General features: G+C 40.4%; 1 protein-coding gene across 2 annotated transcripts in view; it reads left to right on the top strand.

Annotated features, from left to right (window-relative positions):
* sorl1 (sortilin-related receptor, L(DLR class) A repeats containing) overlaps positions 1-27,047 on the top strand; it is a 195,923-nt gene that overhangs the window by 77,470 nt on the left and 91,406 nt on the right. For both annotated transcript variants that reach the window (XM_072593453.1, XM_072593454.1), the window contains exons 7-11: positions 8,320-8,421; positions 8,979-9,148; positions 16,152-16,344; positions 17,420-17,537; positions 25,681-25,754. In XM_072593453.1, coding sequence (XP_072449554.1) covers positions 8,320-8,421; positions 8,979-9,148; positions 16,152-16,344; positions 17,420-17,537; positions 25,681-25,754 — 657 coding nt within the window. The remainder of the gene's footprint in view (positions 1-8,319; positions 8,422-8,978; positions 9,149-16,151; positions 16,345-17,419; positions 17,538-25,680; positions 25,755-27,047) is intronic.

The following is a 27,047-nucleotide window of genomic DNA, read 5'->3' on the forward strand; positions in this document are numbered from 1 at the left end:
AATGACTGCAGACGTTCGTTGGATGCTGCCTGAACTGCTGTGCTCTTCCAGCACCACTAATCCAGTACATAAATTTAGTTCATATTCTCTTGAATTTTTATACCATTTGAGGTGCAATCTGATTAAAGCATCTTAAATAGTAATAGAATTCAAAACTGCTTCCCATGGGGGAAATTCCAGATCTTAAGTTTGAGCTGGATCATACACAATGGAAATTGGTAAGCTTTGTAACTTTGTGTAACTCGCCCTTAAGGGGTTTTGCATGCCAGATTAGTCAGAAATTTTCAATACTGTAGCCAACAACTTTTTGTTGAATATTGAGGGATAGAAGTAAAGACTAAGGGACTGAGATATAATTTGCAATTGATGAATTTCTTTTTGACTCAGAAATTGAGAGATGCTAGAATGTCTGATTTCAAAGATAAATATTAGATGTCAATTCATAGTTGAATTTCAAAGATATTTTGAAAGAATTCTGTTGCTCCTGTTTTTGGTTATTCCTGTGTTGCTCCGTTTCTTTGTGACCATGAAGCATTTTTCGATCACCACCTACACTTTGTGTTTTGCTCTTTAGTTATGAGTTGCATGTGGCCTGATATTCTGTTCTGAAACACGCTATTTAAAAAATAAGATTCAATCAAAACCTGTAAATAAGCAGTAGTTCATTCATTAGGTAAAGGCAGTGGTTAGCAGAGTGCATAAAACAGATATTCTTGAGGTCAGTTCTTGGTTTGTACAGAACTGGCAGATTCCAGATAAGGCGATATTGAAGATGCTTCAATATCACTCCCCCCACAGGAGGGGAAATCAGTCAAATTTCTTTATTTGCCGATTAAAAACTGACAGAAAGCATTTTTGGTTGTTGTGTTGGATGTGGATTCATTGAGGCTCCATTAGCACACCAAGGTTCATTCTGTAGACTCACCTGTAATAAGTAGGATTTGAATGCCCATGACACCATGGACAAGAATCAACTAACAGCTTTTAACAGGCATTGGAGAGCTTTGAGAAAAGAACAGACAAGAAGAAAACAATTTCCTAGTTAATTTGTCGTGATACATCTTGGGCAGCTGGAACCAAACCTGGATTTTCTAGCCCAGAGGTAGGAACACTGCAACTGTACTGTAAGATCCTGATAAATAACTTACTGAGATTTTAAACTGAGGATTTCCTATTTATTAGGCAAGCAGTTTAACCCATTCAGCTGTGGTGCTCAGCATATTTTTATTTTCGTTAACCTGTTTGGACATGTTCTGACATGCCAGGACAGGATAGGAATAGAATCAAAACCTTCTGGCCCAGCTGCAGGGATGCTATCACTACAGCACATGACCCTCATGGAAACAGACTGGCTGGAGGTCTTGTGGCAGCTTTAACACTTTTAGTTGTTCTTGCTGTCTTTCTTTTCTCGCTTACACCTGTTTCCAGCTGTATACTTCTATACTTGACCACTTTTCATTTCTTTCTGTATACACAGAGTTGAGAGGGTTTATGTGCTGTACTTCATGAGAAGCCCTTGCTGAACTTTCATTTGGCTCCTCTGGAGCTTATTTATGTACGAGCTTGCTGATTTTTCATCTTAATGTTGTTCCATAGCCCATCTTGTCAGGTACAGTTGTTGACAGCAAATACAATGCTGTAATAAAAACACATCTAACTTACAGAAGTGGTTTATTGTAGGATGTGACATACTTGCTAGCATTTCCTTTTTAGACTTTTTATGTTAGAAACCATTGCTGCTTTCACTTCATAACTTGCATTTCTGCTAACTTCACAAGGCTGTCAATATTCCTTCATAACTAGTAAGGACTGGAGTGGGTACAAAACTAACTTTCAAGATTAGTGGCACAAAAATATTATTTTTATCTTCTCATACTGATTAAATCCACAGTAATTTACTCTTGGGAGTGCTATAAATACTGGTTCAGCATTTCATACCATTTTTGTTTGGGCCTCATATTGTTTTCTCAGTTTGCAAGTTCGTAGAGAAAAGATATTGAGAACATTTAGCTGCTGAATGCATGTTTGTATTTTACAATAGTGTTTAAACAAAAGCACTTGTAGTAAATATATAGGTCACTATGTCAATCAGTAACAGCCTCCTAGCAACCCTTTAACTGCTCTTCACTGTTTGGCTCTATATGGCACTGAAAAATGTGTTGCTGGAAAAGCGCAGCAGGTTAGGCAGCATCCAAGGAGCAGGAGAATCGATGTTTCGGGCATAAGCCCTTCTTCAGGCTAATGCCTGAAACATCGATTCTCCTGCTCCTTGGATGCTCCCTGACCTGCTGTGCTTTTTCAGCAACACTTTTTTTCAGCTCTGATCTCCAACATCTGCAGTCCTCACTTTCTTCTTCTATATGGCACTGTCAAACTCAGAACAGTTTTGAATAAACAGAAGCCTTCTATATTTTCATGCCCATTTAAAAGAGGTAGAAGGTGGATTTAAGGACTAAGCTTCCTTTTGTGTGTTTCTTGAAGTACTATTCCATTTCATTCCCAGCTTGCATAGAACATTAAAATTTGCATTCTGATTACAGTGCATAATTATCTACTTAGACCAGTAATACTCTAAGCCTGTCAGGTAGAATTTGGGACAAAAATAAAGACTCATTAATTAAAAAGGTTGGTTTATTCTTCTTGCACACAGGGTTTGATAAACAGCTATAAAATCTCTAGCTGATTTTTATATTCATTCAATATAAACAAGCTCCTTAAAATGCTCATGTAATGCACTTAAAATAGCTAATGAAGGTTAAAATGCTGTTAATTGCGCTGAGCAATTTGATGTTCACAATTTATTGCTGAATTGAGTCAAGTAATGCCAGATTTTTTTGAAATGGTTGCTAGAAGGATGAATATCTTCCCATCTGTGCTGAAATTTTATGTGAATGTTTAAAAATGAAATTTAATTTGGTAGTTCCAAAGTGTGCATTAGAATTGACAATCATTGTTGTAGCTGAGTGCTTTCGCTGAAAGTTTGATTCTGTCACAGAGCATGTTTATCTATTCCTCTGAACATTGGATATTGTATGCTAATAAAATGTATGTTAACTACTGTAATGCTGTGGGGCATAATCATCCTCCTGGAGTCAATTGCTGTACTTACCCTAGGTATCAGTCTAATAGACTTTCGAAGTTGTCCTCAAGCTAACATCAATAACAGTATCTTTCTCGGACATAAAATATCATAAGACACTTTGTGGTCCCAAGCATATTTCAAAAGTGCTTTTAACTCTGGAGTGAACTATAAATTTCTTACTCCGCTTTAATCATTACCACTGAACCAAGGCTGTTGATTCTAATAAAATATAGATGGAATTAAGCAAAGAAGCTTGAAAGGAATAATTGCTTGGTAGCACTGAATTTGATTTTGCTGAAAAGGGAGACATTGAAAGAATATTTTTTATCTTATATGCTTTGGACAGATGCAAGAATGTCAAATTGTGAAGGGTGCAACAGTTTGTGTTGCATGAGAAAGGGCTGCTGTTTGTTTGTTTGGAAAACTGTCTTTGATCAAGACATTACAATGGAGAGTGCATTGGGGAATAAATGTATTTCCCCATGCTGAGTTCTGAGGAAGTGGTCGCTGGATCTGAAACATGAACTCTGATTTTGCTTCAAAGATGCTGCAAGACCTGCTGAGCTTTTCTAGCAACATCTGTTTTTGTGCAATGTCAAAACTACGCTGGGCAAATCTACTCCTTGGCAGGTATGCTCAAACTCTGGATTAGTGGTGCTGGAAGAGCACAGCAGTTCAGGCAGCATCCAAGTGGCTTCGAAATCGACGTTTCTGATGAAGGGCTTTTGCCCGAAACATCGATTTTGAAGCTACTTGGATGCTGCCTGAACTGCTGTGCTCTTCCAGCACCACTAATCCAGAATCTGGTTTCCAGCATCTTCAGTCATTGTTTTTACCAGGTATACTCAAACTGTCGAGAAATATATAAATATATATTCATTGGCTACACCCACAAGGTAGAGCAGAACATCACCCATTCGCATCGCAACGCAACGCCATCCATGCTCTCAAAACCAATCACAACATTGTTCTCAAACCAGCAGATAAAGGAGGAGCCATCGTCATTCAGAATAGAACAGACTACACCAAGGAAGTGTACCGACAACTGGACAACTAGGAACACTACAGGCAACTACCAGCTGATCCAACCAAACAGTGCACCCATGAGCTAAAGACATTGATCAGGACTTTGGATCCAGTCCTTCAGAGCTCCCTACGTGCCCTCATCCGAAGTGCTTCTCACATAGGTGACTTCTACTGCTTTCCAAAGATACACAAAGCCAACACACCAGGACGTCCCATTGTATAGGCAGTGGGACCCTATGTGAGAACCTCTCTAGCTATGTTGAAGGCATCTTGAAACACATTGTGTAGGAGACCCCCATGCTTCTGTTTTGACACTACAGATTTCTTACAGAAACTCAGCACCCATGGACCAATCAAACCGGGAACGTTCCTTGTCACAGTGGACGTGTCAGCACTCTACATCAGCATCCCTCACAATGACAGCATCGCAACAACAGCCTCAGTACTCAACACCAACAACTGCCAATCTCCAAGCACCATCCTACAACTCATCCGCTTTATCCTCGACCACAATAACTTCACCTTTGACAACCAGTTTTTCATCCAGACACATGGACAGCCATGGGGACCAAATTTGCACCCCAATATGACAAAAATTTCATGCACAGGTTTGAAAAGACTTCTTCTCTGTGCAGGACCTCCAACCAACATGATACACCAGGTACATTGATGACATTTTCTTCCTCTGGACCCATGGCGAGGAGTCACTGTGTAGTTTTCTCAGTGATATCAACGAGTTTAATCCCACCATCAGACTCACCATGGACTACTCTCTACTATCTGTCTCATTCTTGGACACATGCATCTCCATCAATGATAGGCACCCCAGCACCTCACTCTACCACAAACCCATGGATAATCTCACGATGCTACACTTCTCCAGCTTCCACCTGAAACATATTAAAACAGCCATCCCCTATGGATAAGCCCTACACGTACACCAGATCTGCTCAGATGAGGAGGAACGTGACGGGCACCTGGAAATGCTCAGAGATGCCCTCTTAAGATCTGGGTACGATGCTTAACTCATCAACTGCCAGTTCCAACATGCCACAGTAAGAAATCATCATGACCTCCTCAGGAGACAGATACGGGCTGCAACTGACAGGGTACCCTTCATTGTCCAGTACTTCCCAGGAGCTGAAAAACTACGCCATGTTCTTCGTGACCTGCAACACATTATCAATGAGGATGAACACCTCACCAAGACCTTGCCCATGCCTTCACTGCTTGCCTTTAAACAACCACCAAACCTCAAACAGATCATTGTTCATAGCAAGCTGCCTGGCTTTCAGGGCAACACCATACAACTTTGTCACGGTAGATACTGCGAGACATATCGACACAGATACTATCATTACGCATAGGGACACCTCGCACCGTGTACCTGGCAGGCACTCATGTGACTCAGCCAATATTGTCTATCTCATAAAATGCAGACAAGGATGCTCTGAGGCATGGTACATTGGTGAGACCAAGCAGAGGCTATGGCAATGGATGAATGGACACTGCACAACAATCAACAGACAGGAATGTTCCCTCCCAGTCGGAGAACACGTTAGCGGTCTGGGGCATTTGATCTCGGACCTTTGGGTGACCATCCTCCAAGACAGACTTTGGGACAGGCAACAACGCAAAGTGGCCGAGCACAGGCAGATATCCAAGTTCGGTACCCACGAGGATGGCCTCAACCGGGATCTTGGGTTCATGTCCCACTACAGGTGACCCCACTGCACCACACTCAATCATAGACAGGTGCTCACTTACAGACAGACGTGCACTCACAGACAGGCGCATGCTCTCCTAATACATGCACACACTTCTACAGACGCATACACTCCCTCACTCTCATACACAAGCTCTCCCTCATATGCTCACACATGCACCCTCTCAAAGACTTATACCCCTTTACAACTTGCAGTCACACACATACATACATTGTGTCATAAACACTCATAAATCCCATGCGCGCGCACGCACGCACGCGCACACAAGTTTGTGGGGTGAATTTGTACTTGCAGAACTACATTTTATTTTGCTCAAAACTGCATGATTCCATGTAAGATTCTTTAAATCTATTTTTAGATGAGAATCAGTCTGAACGTTGTGGCACAGACCGTCTCACATAGAGCACCTTCAGAGCATTATCTGGGCTGACATGATACCAATTGCTCAAGTTCACTTGAGAATGGAACTTTTTAAAAAGTTCTGTGACTTACATATGAAAGAACTGAAACCAACATGTTCATTCTAAAAAATGAGAGACTTGCAAACAATCCAGGTCTTTTTCAATATATAATTTCAGTTACATCACGCTTTAAACTTTTTTGCTATAAATTCTGTGTCTTATGATACATATATTCCACAGCCACTTGATGAAGGAACAGGGCTCCAAAAGCTAGTGCTTCCAAATAAACCTGTTGGACTATAACCTGGTGTTGTGATTCTTAACTCTGATAAAAGTGGCTGCCAATTGTAAGATTGGGCTGCAAACTATCTTATTTCCTAGCAGATTGATACTTCAAGCTGCTTATTTTTTCATTTGTTGCTTTATTCCTAATGAAACCACCAATAACAGTCTGAGATGCAGTTATTTTTCATGATTGAGATTGGCTTTATTAGGAAATGAAGCAAGTGCTGGTTTGATTAATGTACAGTATTTTGTCATTAGAGTGCCACCTGGTGGTTTAGTTGTGATTAATTTCAATTGGGGTTTAACTGATTCTGTGCTCAATCTTCTGCAAGTTATGAATTAATGACGTTGCAAGCTTGTTTGATGTTTGAGTAAACTTGCCATTCTTAATCAGCTGCAAGATGAAATAGTTTTGTGAAAAATATTGTAAATGCTTCACCTCTGCAAGATAGGTATATTGTAGTTACTGTGTAGGTTTCCCTTCTCCCACCTAGTGACAAATGAAATGGACACTGTACATGCTTGCATCTGTTTCCATAACTCGATTTTGCCTGAAACAGGTTGTGAACTTGTAATCAGAGGCTGTAGCTTGAGGGGTACCGCTTGCATTAAGAATGGCTGACCAGGAAACTACCTTGCTGTTAGTATCTAATCTAAGCTTGTCTGAGTGTGAAGCTGGTCTCTGACATGAACTGGATTTTGTGGCTCTATGGTGGGAATGCTACATACTGTGCTGTAAAATCTCCCATGTAATTTGCATCAGTAGGGTCTAATTGTAGCATTTTAATTTTACATTTCACATCTTCAGTGTGTTTTGGGGTCTTGGAACATTGTTGGACATCAGCCCTCCTTCATTTCTGCACTGTGTATTCATGACCAGTTTATTTTTTAGCTGTTGGACCACGGAATAGTTTGGTAATTAAGGTCTCCTGGCCTCCACCATATGACCGAGCTTCTCTTTTTGTTTTCCCCAAGCCCTCCCCGGCCACCACCGCCAACTGCATTTTTTTTCCCTCCAGTTCTGAAGAAAGGTTATTGAGCTGCAACATTAATTCTGTTTGTCTCCACAGGAGTTGCCTGACCTCCAAGTCTTAACAGGCAATTTTTATTCTTTTTATTTCAAAACGATGATACCCTTTTCATTTTTTCCCTCATTCTGCCATTGAAATCCACACTGAATCTTGTCTCACTGTGTTCCAGATTTACTGAGTATTCTGTTTTTTTTCAACTGTGTCCTCCATTGCACTGTTCAATAGAGAAGAGTACAGTAAATTCTGTTATGCCATGCACAGCTACCCAGTGGAAAATATGACGCAAAAGCAGGGAACCTGAAACGCACCCTGCCTCTAAAGATCGAGCCTCCACACCCCTCCAAAACAAAGGACTCCTGCAGAGATTGTAGGCTACAGGAAACAATGGCAATTTGGTTTACAAGCCCAAGCAACTTTATTTTTGTTTTGTGATTATTCCTTGTTTACTGCTTAATCCTGTTTTGAAATTTTTGAACCTATAAAACTGCTACAATGCTGAACCAGAGCATCAAAAATGTTAATACTTGAGGTTCTAAGATTCTGTTAGTATGCAGCTAAATAGATCCTGAAGCCAAATAGTTTTGGTACTCTTTTTCAAGTGACATTACATGTTTCAATCAAGAAATTTTACTTTGTCTTGAAATAAAAATTAAACTATACAGTGAGAAAATAACTGTTGCTATAGTTAATCTCTTTGAAGGTGGGGGGTGGTAAATTACTGTTCCCTTACAGTTGTAGTTGAAATTCCACTATTTCTCTTTTTGTAGCATCTCCTAGGAAGCAGTGACCCAGTAACAGTACAGTTATGGGTGTCATATAATCGGACACCCATGAAACGAGCGCACTTCCTCACAAGATACCATATAGAGGTGAGTGTTGAGGAATATGAACATCTAATGTAATAATAAGAGTTAATATGCGTCCTTTGCTGAAAATCTGTTTCAGACTTGAGAAACATAATTGCCTGAAAACATAAGGCCATTCCAAAAATACAAGGTTATGCACACTATGGTTAATAATACACATGGATGCACTAATGTCCTGAGTTACTAGGTTTTTTTTCTTGTTGTTCAGTACGGTGCTACTGAAAAGTTTCATAATTGAAGCACCATCTTAAAAACCTTAGCAGGTGTGAAACTGAGCAGGATTGTTTTTGTTAAGAAATTGAGTTGCATTCTCCATTTTTATTTCATCTGTTTCTCACCTCTTTCTTCCTTCTAATTATGTTTGCCAACATGCAAGAGTTTAATCTGTGCCCTTACCTCTTAGGAAATCTTTACCAACTTTACTTTACTATTGTAACCTGCTATTGCATATTTCTCGCAATAAATAAATAAAACCTTTTAGTATAAATTATAAAATATAAATATTATTTTTGGTTTGTAGAAACAATGTTGATCCAATTTTTATTTTGTACATTCCTCAGGAGTATTATGTGGCTGATGCGTCAGAAGATCAGGTGTTTGTTTGTGTCAATGTCAACAGTAATGTGACCAATCTCTATATCTCTGAAGCAGAGGGCCTGAAATTTTCCCTTTCTCTGGCAAATGTACTGTATTACAGTCCAGAAGGTGCTGGAAGTACGACTCTTGTGAGGTACGTATATAAACCTTTGTGCTTGCAAGGATAAAAACAAAACATGTATTACATATGCACATTTTCACTGAAAAATATTATTTATTTGATGCTGTCTGTGTGCAACCAATCTGAGAACCGAGCACAAATTAGGAAAAATGCTAGACTTTGTGGGATGATGCTGAGCAACATACCCGTCTCTAAAATGTAAGAGCTATATTTCATAGATTTTTTTATTGATTGTCCATTTCATGCTGTGGGCTTGATGTTGCCTGCAAAGACCTGCATTCAGATTGCCTAAATTTTGCATGATTTACACTTTTTGTCCAGATTTGAATATGAGACCTAGAGTATACCACCTCCTTACATCACTAAGAATCTTTGGTTAAAATTACATTGTCCACAGCTGCTCTAGTATGATTGCACAATGTGCTATCAGCAATTTTTGAATACTGAGCAGTTCTTTTTCTCATACTGGTAAACTTTCTTTTTGGCTTACGTATTACAAGAAAATGTGACATTTATGTTTGAATTTAGTTGCCCAAAAATGCTTATGATGCCGTATTGTGCCATTTTGGCTAAGGGTCTGATCTATATTTGAAATGTGTTATGCTGGTTAAAATAGCGATATTCTATCTTAATTCAATCCTGTTCTATTATGGCTTGAATAGCCTATTTTCAAGGTGATGGAAATATAACTAATTAATTGAATTCAAATTGATGGTGTTACAATATAGAAGTATTATCTCTTGCACCAACACCTCCCTGACCCACTTAAAACAAATTAGGTTGAATACTGGATGGAAGTTTGCTCGCTGAGCTGGAAGGTTCATTTTCACACGTTTCATCACTATACGATGTAACATCAGTGAGCGTCTGGTGAAGCACTGGTGTTAGTGACCCACTTTTTATTTATGTGTTTAGGTTTCCTTGGGTGGTTGATGTCAGTTCTGTTCTTTTTCTCAGAGGTTGGTAAATAGGATCCAAATCGATGTGTTTGTTGATACAGTTCTGGTTGGAATGCCATATTTCTAGGAATTCTCGTGTGTATCTCTGTTTGGCTTGTCCTAGGATGGATGTGTTGTCCCAGTCGAAGTGGCGTCCTTCCTCATCTGTATGTGAGGATACTAGTGAGAGTGGGTTATGTATTTTTATGGCTAGTTGATGTTCATGTATCCTGGTGGCTAGTTTTCTGCCTGTTTATCCAATTAGTATTTGTTACAGTTCTTGAACGGTATTTTGTAAATGACATTGGTTTCGCTTAGAGTAGAGTCATAGAGATGTACAGCACAGAAACAGACTCTTTGGTCCAACCCGTCCATGCCGACCAGATATCCCAACCCAATCTAGTCCCACCTGCCAGCACCCGGCCCATTTCCCCCCAAACCCTTCCTATTCATGTACCCATCCAGATGCCTTTAAAAGTTGTAATTGTACTAGCCTCCACCACTTCCTCTGGCAGCTCATTCCATACATGTACCACCCTCTGTTGAAAAGGTTGCCCCTTAGGTCTCTTAATGTGCCAGCACAACGATTTAATTTTATAATTTTGGCTTCTTTTATGGAGTTTGCATTATAAACTTGTGCATTTTTGACTACACCTCTGATAATTAAAATGCTTAAATCTTGCTTTAAAGAAGGAAGTTATGAAATTAAATGTGTGAAAGGCTATGAACAATTTTAGTTTCAGTAAACTAATTGGTCTGACCAAATCATGTAGGGAAGTAGGCAGTGGATATTGGGTATTTTCTCAGGAAAAAGGTCAAGGAGTTAGTAAACATTCTTATACCACCTTGCAGTTAGTTCAAGATTAGAATAACAATACCTTGTAATGAACATTTCATCGCACTGAATAAGTACATTATAAAACCAAGTCTGAAACTGAGCCACTTGTGATAGAGTCAGATGATCAAGAGTTAAGTCAGAGGTGGATTCCAAGCAGTATATTACAGGATGACAGTGAGACAAAAATGTTTAGAGAGAGAATTCCAGGGCCCAAGCCCTTGCAATTGAAAGCATTGCCACCAATGGTAATTGAATGTAGATATCGTCACATTTCAGGACTCCAGTGCAGTTAATAATGGGAAAATTATATAAATCCATTTTAACTTGAGTCAGTATTTGTGTGTAGTGCAGGAGTTTGTTTGCATGTAATAAACGCTAAAAAAAGTACAAAACTGTGGATGCTGGAAATCAAAAGCAAAACAAAAATTGCTGGAAAAATTCAGCTCGTCTGGCAGAATCTGTGGAGAGAAAGCACAGGTAATGTTTGGGATCTAGTAACCCTTCACTAGAAGAGTCTGTTCTGAAGGATCTGTTCAGTCCTGAAGAGAGGTCAATGGACTGAAAACATTAACTCAATTTTCTCTCTACAGCTGCTGCCAAACCAGCTGAATTTTTCCAGTGATTTCTGTTTTTGTAAAACATAATAGTGTTAAATTAACATCTGGGTAATAGTAGGTTTGATGATGACTTTTTGTTTTCGACTCCATTTGCTGAGATTTAGTTTAAAGGTTGGAAAATTCTGTTGGGTGGATTGATGTGGAATGGACAGATTTTAATGAAGTAAAAGAACTGTTTAAGTTTGTGGATGGTCATGTGCTGCTCTATTTTTATTCTTTTTGTTGTGTATACCTCTCCTGCAGGGATTGGTTTCTATAAAGTATGGATCTGGAAATTCTAGCTATCCTTGAATACTGGCATGCTGCTGTATGATGAACATGCCCCCTATACTTATCCCATCTCTGTAAACAAGTACAGTTATACTGGGGCTGGATAATCAAAATCTTTTGGCTCAAATAATTTCCTTTCCTCCAACCAGGCAGTAGTAAGGACAATACTATACCTCTTTATTGTAGTGTGGATCTAGAGAACTATGTAGACAGTATAGCATAAAGAGTCCATTTGATCCGTCTGTTCCGTGTCTGTATTTAGGTTTGGCTCTTGACCCATCAGTGTATCTTTTGATTCCTTCCTCATGTAATTGTCTAGTTTTCTCCTTAAATGCATCATTGCTGTTTATCTTGTTTTTGGTAGCAAGTTCAAAATATTAGATTACTCTTATAAACAAGGTTCTCCTCAAGTCGTCACTGAATTTACTAATAACTATCTTTTATCTGTGACCCCCAGATTTTGTCCTGCACCACCAGACCTCCCTCCCCCCTGCCCTCCCCAGTTTTTAGACCTAATCTTTGTCTTCCTACCTTTTGGACACAATTTATGATCTCTGAAAGATCTCTATTTGGTCACTCCTCAGGCTTCAATGTTCTGGAAGAAAGTCCCCCAGTTTTGTTCGGTCTTTCCTGTTATTTATATTCTGAATTCAGATATCATTCAGATATCATCCACTGGACCGTCTTTAGTGTCTCTTTCCTTTTCCTAAAAATATCAAGAGCAGAAATGTACGAAATACTCAGCTAAGCTAAGCTTAGCTAAAGGTCCCTATACAAATTGAACATCTCTGCTGTTTAATTCACATTCTGTAGCAATAGACTCCAATGCTGCTTTGCATTTTTTAAAAATCACCTTGCAGCCTGTCTTGCTCTATAATGTGTGCATTTCTATTCCTAGCTCACTTAGATTTATTTTAAGGAGCATCTGGCCTCCTTTATTCTTCCACTAAAGCTTCCGTTCTACCAATGTTTATACCTGTAAGTAGATCATATTAAAATGAAGTCTTGATCTTGTTCGATATCCAAGGATAACATTTTTTTGACCAGTTGGCTTTTGTTCATTTGAGTTCTGATGCACTTTTCTGCAACTGAGTGTACTGCAGGACCCTAAGAGCTTTGCTTGAGCTATTTTAGCAGTGAAGCACAAACTGAGCAAATAATAGAGATGTATGTTTTATTGATGAGTTCAGAATTTTTAAAGCCAACAAACAAGCTGTCAAATGACCCACAGTTATATCAGTTCATTTTCAGATGGTTGTTCGTGCACCACACTCCTCCCCTCTGCTGAGGGTTTGCAAAATCTCGAAGTTAAATCTGCTTTATTTGTGTGATGCAATGGGGGAATAGTCATTGTGGTAGAGCTGTGAATTACTGCAAGAGTAATCACGCTACTTAGTTAAACAAAGTCTCTTTTGTCTGCCCAGGTTGAAAACTGCCCACTGACCCTGAATAGACGATGTTAAAATGTGTTCTTAATCTTGCTGTATTGTTTATATACTCAAAAGAAAGAGGTTTGAATGCAGTACTTAACATAAGCTGCATTACCAGGCTGTTTATTTTCCTTCCTTTCAACAGATTTGAAATTGGCAAGAGATTTCTTTTCCCCCAGGTGCACACATGAAGCACTGAACGGTCTCAATATGACCTTTCAAGATGGTATCTGTTAGCTTTAGTGAAGATATTTGTAATCTGCATTAAACTGCAGTGAGTCATTGGCATTTTATTTAGAAAAAAGCAAAAAGTATGCAGTCTTTTTATCTGTCACCTGAAATCTACCTGATTTTTCAGGTGGACATTAAGATTGTAATGGGAACAAGAGATCAAGTGAGCTGAAAATTTGTCAAACCTCTTCATAAGATCAGTTCATCTTGATTTATCCAAATCGAAAGACACCACATGTTACAGTTTCTTCAGTGTCTTTCATGTAGAAAAATATCCCCAAGGAACTTGAGGTATGCTTGGACCAAACTGGGTACTGGACCAGCGGAGGAGGTGGGATAAACAAAACCTTTGTGTTTCAAAAAGTGAGAGAAAGAGAAGGGAGGGTTAGGGAAAAACTTTCAGTGCAAAACAAAGGGAAACGGGTATGCACAAAGCCAGAGTCTAAGAAATGGTGTTCAGGAAGGAATATAGGGCTAAAAGCGGTTTAAGGGGTTTTTTTTCTCTTTCTTGGATGTGGATATCATTGACCTTGAACTTAGTACCTTGCAAAGCCATTTCAGATGTCACTTAAAAGCTGACCATTTTATAGTAGGTCTGAAATCTAAGGGTGGCAGATTTGTTCACCAAAAGAACAGTTTGGTGTATAACTTGGGTTCTTACTAAAACTGATGCTGGTTGACCCAATCGTAATGACTAGCTTTTATGTTCCAGCTGAATTGAGTTTAAGTTCCACCAGGTGCCATGGTGGGATTTGTAACAGTGTTCCCAGAATGTTAAAACATAAGAACAAGAGTAAGCCATTCAAGCTGTCCAGTCCACTGATTCATTTTATACAATCATTGTTCATCGAATACTTTAATGCTTTTTACCCACTCTATTCTGTGATGATACAGTGGCTTTAAGAGTTGCATTTATATATTTGTGACAGAGGTAATGGGCAGTATGCTCCAGAGTTAATAAAATAAACCGTTTGTGAGGCCTTGGGGTTGTTTAAAAAAACGTGGGAACAATAGGTAGGGTCAAGCTCCCACAGAACCAGGATTTTTAGTTTGTATTTTTCCGTAGCAGTTGCTGGGATCTTTGAAGCTAGGTTTTGAAGCTGCAGTACATCTCTATCTGGTTCTGTCCCTGAGTCTTTTGATTTTTTTTTCCCTTCCTGGGCAGGGGAATTACCTATGAATCAATCTATTTTAGTGAATTTGTCTTTGCCAAGGGCACATTTATGGGATGCTACTATATTAGAACAATTACTGTTTCGTAGTTAAACAGTCTTAAGTTATTTCAATTTCTTCTTTCTTTTGTTACACTTTAACGACAGTGTATGAATAAAGTGTAGTTTGCTTCACGGCTGGTATTTTGACCAGTCGAAATGCATTTGGAACACAACGCTTGGTACTTGCCTTTTAAAATAAGAAAAGGTTAGGATCTAGGCTATCTTGACGTGTTTTGAGGAAGTTTCGTCTCGTCCATAACATTTCCCGTCACCCTTTATGCCATTAATAATCAAAAATGTCTCTGCTTTTACTGAGCTTTCAGAGCTCCTTGAGGTAGAGAATTCCTGAGATTCCCAACCCTCTGAGTAAAATAATTTCTCCTAATCTTGGGTTTAAATGGCAATGTCTTATTTTAGAATTGTGTCCCTGGTTCTAGATTCCCCAACCAAGGGAAATATCTTGCCTGTATCTACCCTGTCCATCCTTTTTAAATATTTTGTAGATTTCAATATTTTATCTCTCATTCTTTTGAAATTCTGAAGATTACAGGCCCAGTTGTCCAATCTCTCTGCAAAGGTCAATTCCAACATCCTGGGAACAAGTCTCTTGATCTTTGTTACACTCCTTCTATGGCAATAATATTTTTTGAGATAAGGAAACTAACTGTCTGGGCCTCTGGATTTCAAGTTTAGTGACATTACCACTGCACCCCTCATTAATGAAGAATGTTAACATGTGAGTAGGAATTTCAAATTAGAAATGTTGAAGTCTTGCAAGAGACCTGGAAGCCAATGCAGGGGCGTAGGTAATAGACAACTGGAATCTAGGTAAGATTCGTTATGTGTAGCAGAGTTTTGGATGAGCTGAAGTTTAGAGAGTGAACTATGTGGAATCTTGGAGTAGCTGAGTCTAGAAGTGGGAAGGTAGAGTTTTAATTGGGTTAGAAGTGTAGGTCAGAGGCTGGCAATGCCATGATAGAAGTGTAGTGATGGAGAGGATGTGTGATCGGTGGAAGGGTCTTTGGTTGAACAGTTCCTCCTCTTGCACAGTTAATGGCTTTCAGTGATTTCAGGGTTTTCACGTCCACTACTTTGTCTGGAAAGCTATCCCATGATCGTCTTTACATGAAGGCTGAAGCTCTGATATCAGGTGTAATATTTCCCACACACCTTTTAATTAATATTAATTTGTGTCCCTTTTGTCTTGGCCACATCAAAGTAAAATGTGACTCCAAACTGACTGACTATTTTTCTTTTCTCATTCCCCTGACATATAACTCCTATGATGTCTGTTCAAAACTAAAGATTGCTGAAATGAGGGTTGTCAGTTACTTCTGTCCTCCGTCTGATATTCCTACTTGCATCTCATTATAAAACTCAGATCCCAGTGATAATTTATTGATATGTATAGTGCTAAGCTAATCCGCTAAAAAGCACCACTGCCTGCTAAAGGTTATGTTTTCCCTTAAATTCTCAGATACTTTGCAAATGAGCCATTTGCAGACATTCATCGTGTAGAAGGATTACGGGGTGTCTACATTGCCACCCAGATGAATGGGTCTTACACAGAGGAGAACATGAGATCAGTGATAACTTTTGATAAAGGTGGAACCTGGGAACTGTTGCGGGCACCAGCCTTTGGCAGTGATGGCGTTAAAATCGACTGTGAGGTAAGGATAGTTAAAAAAAAAATCACAGACGTCATTTGCACTTTTTTAATAAAATTTTATTCTATAGTGGGATGTGGCTGTTTCTGACAAGGCCAGCGTTTGTTGCTCATCCCTCATTGTCTTTGAACTGGGTAACTTGCTCAGAGGCATGTAAGAGTTAACTCAATTCTGTGGCTTCAGATGCACACTGTCGGGTCAGATTGGATAAGAATGGCAAATGTCCTTCCCGAAGGACATGACTGAACTTGATGGATTTTTTCCACAATCGTTGATAACTGACTTAGTCACCATCACTGGGACTAACTTTCAATTCCAGATTTTTTTATGAATTGAATTTTCATTCCATCGAACCCTTTGATAGCATTGGAACTTGTGCAACCAGTGTATGGGTCTGAGTTTCTGGATCACTGATATAGTGACAGTGGCACTGTGCAAGTTTCTCACCATAATGCTGTAATGTCATTTGCCTTTTCTCTTTAAGATGCAAAGTTCTTTGGTCATGGTTCTATCTTGTCACTGAAGTTACCTTGTCAGTGAAAATTAGCCTGTTGGAAGAGATTGATGGGATGGGAGGATTCTTAAGTAAAGCTTTATCCCCACAAAAATATTTTGGAACATGTCAGTGGATAGCTGCCTTGACTGATTTTTCTCTTTCGTACTTTTTATCTGTCCAAACTCAGAGGTGCTCTGAGCCTATTGCTGTTGTAGCAGGTTAGTAAACTCTGATGAATGGCACCAATGAAAACTTGCACCACATTGTACATTTTAAAGTGGTGAATGTCCTATGTAGTTAACATTCAGGGCACAGAGAATCCAAGGTTTTCATTTCTGATTGTAATAGTTCATCTATTTTTAAACTAGAAGTTGGGATTACTAGAAGTGGATGGGACCAACAATAGCTTGCATTATAAAGTGCCTTTAAAGTAATAAATGTCCCCACCCCCCAAAATCTGTGGCTGAATTACTTATTGCAATTAACAATCAGTGCCCAGGTTTAATTTCTAAACATAATGATTCAGCTTTTCTTAAACTAGAAGTTGGAACTTTTAGAAGGTTATGTTTTTCCTCTTTACAGTTAATCCAAGAATGTTCACTCCACCTAGCACAGCGTTACAGTCAATTGCTGAACTTCCAGCTCCGCAGAATGCCCATTCTTTCCAAAGAGTCAGCACCAGGCCTGATTATTGCTACAGGTAATGGTTTTTGTTTGTTTTACTGAAGGGACTCTTATGTATGTTTTCATTTTATTGATTTGTGGGATGTGTGTGTCGTTGGTCAGTCAACATTTATTGTCTGTCCTTAGTTGCCCTTAAATGTGGTGATATTCTGCCTTCTTGAACTCTGGGAGATGATGGTCTTGTGGTATTATCGCTAAACTGTTAATCCAGAGACCCAGGTAATATTCTGATGACCTAGGGTGGATTTCTGCCATGAAGATTAAATTTGAATTCAGTTTAAAAAAAAAACCTGGAATTAAGAATCTAATGATGACCATGAAACTATTGCCGATTGTCAGAAAAACCTGTCTGGTTCGCTAACATCCATAAGGTAAGGAAGCTGCCATCCTTACTTAGTCAGGCTGACAGACTTCAGACCCACAGCAATGTGGTTATTCAGCAATAAATGCTGGTTCAGCCAGAAGTGCCCTTATCCCACAAATGAGTTTAAAAAACTGTTGCAGTCCCTTTCACTAAACTATGCCAATTACCATAAACTTATCCGAATGTCCCACTATTTAATAATATTTAATAATACTTTCGAACATCTTCTCTTTGACCAACTGGTCTGTAGTTTCCTATTTTCTGTTCCTCTACCACGTTGCATTAAAAAAGATTTACATTTAACATCTTCCAGTTTAATGGCACTATTCTGAATAAAGTGAAGTTTGGAAAATTTCAGACCAATGCATCCTATATCTCACTAGCTATTTCTCGTTTGATCCCATGATGAGGTCCTTCAGGACCCTAGCACTTGTCAGCCACAGCTCTAACAGCTTACTCAGTGCCGCTTTTCTAATTGTGCTTTTCCTGAGTTCCTCCCTGCCTGCCATTTCCTGACTTGATTTGCTTCTCATATGTTACTTGTATCCTCTATAGTGAAGGCCAATGTAAAAGCCAATCAATTTATCTCCCATTTCCTTATTTTCCATTTTTAATTCTCTTCACTTTTTTTAAATAAAACCAGTGCTTACTTTGTTAACTTGGTTCTTTTTAAATAGTAAGACTTTCTGTAAATATTTGTTTTCATATTTTGGGCTACCTTTCTCGGTACTTTTTCTCTCCCTTTCACTTTTTCTTTACGTTTTCTATATTTTGTCCAATCTCCTGACCTGTCACCTGTCTTTGCACAATTATAGATATTTTCTAATCAACCTGTTCAGTGATGTTATTACACACCTCTGAATGAGGTGAGACTTGAACTTGGGTATCCTTAGAGGTAGGGACACTACAACCATGTCACAGGACCCTCTTTGCAGTGTTTTGTTTTTAAGTTTAAAACAGACTTTAACATTTCTCTTTGAGCACTGATAGAAAGTCAACCTCTTGGTATTTTTCTCACTTGTTGGAATGTATCCATTTTGTATATTCTGCAATATCCCCTTAAATGTCTGCTATTCTATTTCTATTAGCCTATTCTTTAACTTAATTTGCCGTCTCACTTTAACTAGTTCTGAATTCATATCCTCATAATTGCCCTTTTTTACATAAAGTAAAAGTCTCTGATGTACTTTCCTTTCTGCCCTCAAACTGATAAAATTTCATCATCTGATTGCTGATATGAAGTAACACCTTCATTATGAGATCACATTTTGTGTTTGATAGTACATAACTTAAACATTGCTTTAAGGAGACAAGATGTTTAAGGTTTTTATTTTGCATTCATTAGAACCAGGCTTTAAGAAATAGACTTGAGAAAGGGTCAACATTTTAAACAGAATGAGAAGAGGGTGCTGATTGGTTAGGGCATTACAAGCTTGGAGGTGCAGCAAGAACAGTTGACTCTATCTTACTACCTTTAGCAGAAATAAAATATGACCCTGAGTCTGACTGATGGTTTGGCTGTGCTAAATTGGGTGAATTGGCCATGCTAAACTGCTCATAGTGTCCAGGGAGGTGTGGGCTCAGTGGATTACCCATGGGAAATGCAGGATTATGGGGATCGGGTGGAGGTGTGGGTCTAGGTGAGATGCTGTTCGCAGGGTCACTGCAAACTTGGTGGTCAAATGGCCTGCTTCCACACAGCAGGGGCTCTATGATTCAATGATGATCTTTAATTGGAATTGGTTGTCAGAATAACCCTTGGTGTAATCCAGGTTATTTAATAAAGGGTGTCTAAATGCAGATTTAAATCTACTTATCACGTAAACACGACATGAGAGCACATCAAAATTATACTGGATGATGACATGCTGTGATCAAACCGTTACTCGCTGTATATCATGAAAATTCCTGAAAGAGCTTATATCTATCACTTTCGGCCCTGCTCTATCTCCAATTACCCTAGAATGGGGAGATTTCTTAAGTTTGAACAACAGGTGAAACTAGTTGTCCTGTGGTTCTACAATGCAGTAAGCTGAGAAGAAGTGGTTTTCTACACCAACAGGATGCTGTTGTCAATCCAAAACCATGTCCTGCCTATCATGCAAATGAGTAATTGATATGAGCTTCAGTGCTAATATAATACCAGGTATGTAAAAGATAAATTTGCCAAAGTCCTACCAGAACATAGGGCCACCTCTCTCATTAGAGAGAGAGATCGATCTCGTGGAATACAGGGAGAACTAGCCACTTGGATACAGAACTGGCTCAAAGGTAGAAGACAAAGTGGTGGTGGAGGGTTGTTTTTCAGACTGGAGGCCTGTGACCAGTGGAGTGCTACAAGGATCGGTGCTGGGTCCTCTACTTTTTGTCATTTACATAAATGATTTGGATGTGAGCTTAAGAGGTACAGTTAGTAAGTTTGCAGATGACACCAAAATTGGAGGTGTAGTGGACAGTGAAGGTTACCTCTGATTACAACAGGATCTTGACCAGATGGGCCAATGGGCCAAGAAGTGGCAAATGGAGTTTAATTCCGATGAATGTGAGGTGCTGCATTTTGGGAAAGCAAATCTTAGCAGGACTTATACACTTAATGGTAAGGTCCTAGGGAGTGTGCTGAACAAAGAGACCTTGGAGTGCAGGTTCATAGCGCCTTGAAAGTGGAGTCGCAGGTAGATAAAATAGTGAAGGAGGCATTTGGTATGCTTTCTTTTATTGGTCAGACTATTGAGTATAGGAGTTGGGAGGTCACGTTCTGGCTGTACAGGAAATTGGTTAGGCCACTGTTGGAATATTGCATGCATTTCTGGTCTCCTTCCTATCGGAAAGATGTTATGAAACTTGAAAGGGTTCAGAAAAGATTTACAAGGATGTTGCCAGGGTTGGAGGATTTGAGCTATGGGGAAAGGCTGAACAGGCTGGGGCTGTTTACCCTGTAGCGTTGGAGGCTGAGATTTTCAAAATTGAGGGGCATGGATAGGGTAAATAGGCAAAGTCCTTTCCCTGGGGTCGGGGAGTCCCGAACTAGAGGGCATAGGTTTAGGGTGAGAGGGAAAGATATAAAAGAGGCCTAAGGGGCAACTTTTTCACGCAGAGGGTGGTACGTGTATGGAATGAGCTGCCTGAGGAAGTGGTGGAAGCTGATACAATTGCAACACTTAAAAGGCATTTGGATGGGTATATGAATAGGAAGGGTTTGGAGGGATATGGTCCGGGTGCTGGCAGGTGGGACTAGATTGGGTTGGGACATCTGGTCGGCATGGACGAGTTGGACCGAAGGGTCTGTTTCCATGCTGTACATCTCTATGACTCTATGTTGGTGAGTTTAACCTGAGGATCACCATACCTCACATGAAAGGAGAGTTTGAGAAGGAGAATCCTTTATGGTCACCTCAGCCTGAGCAGGAATTGTACCTATGCTGTTGGCATCACTCTGCATCACGAACTGGCCATCCAGCCAACTGAGCTAACTGACCTCCTCCATGTACTTGTCATTTCTAATCTTTACCAAAATGGTTTTCACAGCCTGGCTTCCTGAATTTGGTTCATCCCTCCCTATTGTGCTAATAGCATTATTAGCTAACACAGTCAATGGTGCACCTTTTCCTAGCATTGTGTCCTTCCTAAATTTCCTGTACCTTTCAAAGATTCAGGCCAAAGATATGTCTCTGTAATGGCTATCATTTCTGAAAAAGTCAGACTGGACATGAAATGTACACTGTGTTTCTCTATGCACAGATACTGCCAGACCTGCTGAGTTTCTTCAGCATTTCCTGTTTTATATCAGATCACCCTTATTTCTATGTGCACTTCCTGTCTTTATTTTGATTTGAATGCTATATGTATTCAGAGCTGTTAGCTTTAGCCTTTTGTTATTTGTGAATTCTAGTTGTATCATTTGGCTTACTCATGGATTTTCACTTCTGTCCTTCCTGTTACAGTCTGTGTATCATTTCCTGTGTTAATACCTTTCTCTTTGATTTTAACTCTTTTGATGCACCTCATCTTCACAAATTTGATCCCTTGGCCTGCTATTTACTTTAAAATTCTCTACTCCCTTGGTTATTTGGTTGGCAGGAACACTGGCCTAGCCATAAAGACCATCCCAATCAGTACAGACTGCTCTTCCACAATGTCAGTGTCAATGTTTCATGAACCAGAACCCACTTCTGTCAGACATTATGTTTTTGCAATGCATTTCCCCCTCTCATCTGATTTGCCCTTTACCATGTGTGTGCAGCGATTTGAGTTTCTGCTTAACTTGGCACTTAACTCTTCTTTTTAAGCATAAGCTCTTCATCAGGAATGAAAGGATGGCCCAAGGGGGCTGAGAGGTAAATGGAAGGGGGGTGTGGAGCTGGGGGGGTAAGGTACTGGGAGTGCATTAGGTAGATGAAGGAGGGGGTAAAGGTGATAGATTGGAGAGGAGGATGTAGCAGATAGGAAGATGGACAGGTAGGACAGTTCAAAAGGGCAATGCTGACTTGGAAGATTAGCTCTGGGCTAAGGTGGGGGGAGGGGAAATTAGGAAATTGGTGAAATCCACATTGATCTCATGTAATTGGAGGGTCCCAAGGTGGAAGATGAGGCTTTCTTCCTCCAGGCCTTGAGTGGCTAGAGTTTGGCGGTGGAGGAGGCCCAGGACTTGCATGTCCTTGGTGGAGTGGGAGGGGGAGTTAAAGTGTTCGGCCACGTGGCAGTGAGGTTGTTTAGTGCGTGTGTCCCAGAGATGTTTTCTTGAACATTCCGCAAGTTAGTGTCCTGTCTCCTCAATGTAGAGGAGACCATATTGAGAGCAACAAACACTGTGAATGATGTGTATGGAAGTACAGGTAAATCTCTGTCAGATGTGGAAGGATCCTTTGGGGCCTTGGACGGAGGTGAGCGGGGTGTGGATGCAGATTTTGCACTTCCTGCGGTAGCAAGGGAAGATGCTGGGAGTGGTGGGTGGATTGGTGGGGGATGTGGACCTAACAAGGGAGTCAATCAAGGAATGGTCTCTACGGAACAGCAGTCTGCTCCTGCCCCACCGAACCTACCTCTGCACCGTCCTGTTCACCTTGGTCCAGAATCTTCCTACCTACATTCGGGACCCTCCACCACTTCCATGGCTTTCATTTCCCTAGCCCACAATGCCTCATCTTCACCGTGGACATCTAGACCCTATACAAGTCCATCCACCATGATGAAGGCCTCCAAGCCCTCCGTTTGTTCCTCTCCCACTACCCTTCCACTGACACACACTTGGCTGAACTGGTCCTCACCGTGAACAATTTCTCCTTTGTATCCTCCCACTTCCTCCAGACCAAAGGGGTAGCCATGGACACCCGCATGGGCCTCAGCTATACCTGCCTCTTTGTTAGGTACGTGGAACAGTCCATCGTCTGCAGCTACATTGGCACCATTCCCCATCTTTTTCTCTGCTACATTGATGACTGTATCAGCGTCACCACGAGCTCCTCCACAAGGAGGTCGAATGGTTCATCAACTTCACAAACACCTTCCACCCTGATATCAAGTTCACCTGAACCATCTCAAACACCTCCCTCCCCTTCCATTTCTCCATTTCCATTTCCAGCAACCGACTCAACACGGACATCTACTTCAAGCCCACCGATTCGCACAGCTATTTGGACTACATCTCCTCCCACCCTTCCTCCTGTAAGAACACTATCCCTTATTCCCAATTCCTCCACCTCTGCCACGTCTGCTCCCAGGAGGACCAATTCCACCAGATGCGCTCCTCCTTCAAAGACCGTAATTTCCCCCTCATGTCGTTGATAATGCCCTCTAGCGTATCTTCTCCACTTCCCACACCTCTGCCCTTGAACCACACCTCTCCAATCGCAACAATGTCAGAACCCCCTGGTCCTCACCTTCCACCCCACCAACCTCTAGGTTCAACCCATCATCCACCACGATTTTCCACCACCTACAAATAGACCCCACCACCAGAGACGTATTTCCTTCTCCACCCCTGTCTGTGTTCCATAGCGACCATTCCATCTGCAACTCCCTTGTTAGGTCCACACGCTGCGCACCCCCGCCCCCCCTCCCCCTCCACCAACCCACTGTCCACTCCGGCACCTTTCCCTGCCACCACCAGAAGTGCAAAACCTGTGCCCACAAAGAGCTCGCCCCCACCTCCATCCAAGGCCCCAAAGGATCCTTCCACATCTGACAGAGATTTATCTGTACTTAGACACACATCATCCACTGTGTCCATTGCCCTCGATGTGGTCTCCTCTATATTGAGGAAACAAGACACTAATTTGTGGAACATTTCAGAGAAAATCTCTGGGAAATATGCACTAAACAACCCCACTCCTTGTGGCCAAACACTTTAACTCCCCCTCCCGCTTTGCCGAGGACATGAAAGCCCTGGGCCTTCTCCACTTCCAAACTCTAGCCATCCGACACCTGGAGAAAGAAGGCCTTATTTCTGCCTTGGGACCCTCCAACCACACGGGATCAATGTTGATTTCACCAGTTTCCTAATTTCTTCTCCAGCCACCTTATCCCAGATCCAAGCACCACCCTCTTGAACTGTCCTACCTGTTCATCTTCCTTCCCACCTATCTGCTCCAACCTCTCCACCTTCATCTTCAATCCCAACTTCATCTACCCATCGCATTTCCCCCCCACCAGCCCATCTCCCCCCCCCCCCCCCTCCCATTTACCTCTCAGCATCCTTCGGTGCAGCCTTCATTCCTGATGAAGGACATATGCTTTAAATGTTGAGTCTCCTGCTCCTCGGTTGTTGCCTGACTGGCTGTGCTTTTCCAAAACCACAGTCTTCAACTCTAAATTCCTCCAGCATTGGCAGTCCTCGCGTTTGCTTAGTTCTTCTTAACGGCTCTGCAGATCTTCCTTTTGTCCTGCCTATATCTTTGGTATCTACATGGTCCACGATGACTCAACCCACCGTTCCCACTTCAAGTTAATCCCTAGCCCTGAACAAATTTCCCAAATTGTGGCACTGGGCAGGTGTCGTAAGAATCTGAACTTGTGCTTTGTTGAGAGTAGTGTCAATCCTCCTTGCTACACTGTCCTCTACTGCCACTGTGTTCCTTGGTTTCATGGGCAGACAAAGGAGAAGATAATTAATATTCTGCTGCTATCAATATTGAATCAGCAACCTAATTACAAAATGCTTTGAATTCTACAGCAAAGCAATTTATCATTTTTTAGTAATGGGGAACCAAGTCCATTCCCTCCCACCTGCTGTTTTCATGTTCAAGCTATGCTTCTGTTTAGATGAGGTAATTATAAACTAACTATGATATTTTATTACAGTTATAACCTTGGCAACATTCGGCAAATTTAAAGATGTGGGGTCTAGATTAGAACGATGCTGGAATAGCACAGCAGGTCAGGCAGCATCCGAGGAGCAGGAAGTTCGATGTTTTGGGCAAAAGCCCTTCATCAGGAATAGAGGCACTGCAGGCACCCTGCCTCTATTCCTGATGAAGGGCTTTTGCCTGAAACATCGACTTTCCTGCTCCTTGGATGCTGTCTGACCTGTGCTTTTCCAGTACCACTCTAATCTAGACTCTGGTTTCCAGCATCTGCGGTCCTTGTTTTTACCAAATTTAAAGATGTGCTGATCCAAGATTAATTGTTTGATTCATGTACTGATCCTGATGTTTGGTCAGCTTGGAGGAAAGTGCACATAACAATACACAAATTACAACCATTAATAACCAAGTATTTTGTCTTGGACTGTGCTGTTGTTGTTCATCAAAGGATGCAGCAGTGATTTCATTTGTGCTTCCCTAATTTCTCTCTCCCACAGGTTCCATTGGCAAGAACTTGGCAAACAAACCAAATGTTTATGTTTCAAGTAGCGCTGGAGCTCGATGGCGTGAGGTAATGTGCTTTTGTAAAACTAGTTTTATTATGTAAAGCTAACTGCAATGAAAAGAAAACACTTTCAAATTATATCATTCAAAAAATTGCAGAAGTGTTGCTTTTAGAATTGGCAATTAATACATTACAACAAGTGTGGTTTAATTTTGTTTTATTTGATGCATATTGGAGAAAGCATTGCAGTAAAATGCTGAATTTCATGCTAATTCCATAAGGCAATATATAGGATTAGAATTAGGCTACTCAGCCCATCCAGTCTGCTCTACCATTTGATCGTAGCTGATATTGAGAAGATCATAAATAGTAAGGTTGAAATAAAACAGTTGCTGAAGAGTCTGAGTAAGGAATTTGGGCCAAATATTGCAGCTTTCATTATGAGGAAAATGGAAAGGCATGAACTGAACATAAAAAGGTGAAAAGTACAAAGGAAGAGGGGATTGTCCAGAGGAGACATGGAGGATGAATGATTAGCTTGCCATTTCACTGGAAAATACCTTTAAATCATGTGTGATGCTGGTAGAAAGGGCAAATGAGATCCTAAAATTTAAGGTTCCAGAATGAGAGGCTGTGCAGAGTATTGTATTTGGACAATTGGATCCACCAAGAAGGGCAGCATGGCAAAGAATGTGGAAAATGTGGCAGTGTGTTTTAGTTTTTTGCATTGTTGCAATTAAAGATTGAGGTAATATAGGTATTATTATTATTATTATTATTATTATTATTATTTATTATTAATCTATACATTGAGGGAGTCCCCTATCACTGATTCTAACCTCTCGCTGCCTGTGGTAACAACCGTGGAAACTGTATATGGATTACTAAGCATTTCACTCTATTATGAAACAACAATAAGTAACCAATCTAGACAGTATCTGAAGTTGGTTCTGAATGCCAAATTATTTTGTTCTGAAAGGCACATGTGTTTATGACATATTCAAAGAAGAGGACCAAAGTCCTCCTGGCTAATATTTAGCCTCAACCAATACCACAGGAAAAAGTGGTATCTGATCATGATCTCATTTCAAGGGCATTTAAGAATGAGAGATAAATGTTGGCCTTACAATGATTTGTATTATGAATAAGTAAAATAAATTGTTCTTTTTGGGGGATTGCTGTATGAAGAATGGCTTTTGCATTTTCCACATTACAACAATGGCTACACTGGATGTCCAATATTATAATACTTGGTATCCAAAATATTTTCTTATAGCGCAGGGGTCTCATAGTTCCCAAAAATAGGTAAATGTTTGTTTAAATCTTCATTTTGCTAGCTAAAAATTAGTTTTATTGCTA

The sequence above is a fragment of the Chiloscyllium punctatum genome, chromosome 23 (genome assembly GCF_047496795.1).
Source record: "Chiloscyllium punctatum isolate Juve2018m chromosome 23, sChiPun1.3, whole genome shotgun sequence".
In the NCBI taxonomy this organism is placed as follows: domain Eukaryota; kingdom Metazoa; phylum Chordata; class Chondrichthyes; order Orectolobiformes; family Hemiscylliidae; genus Chiloscyllium; species Chiloscyllium punctatum.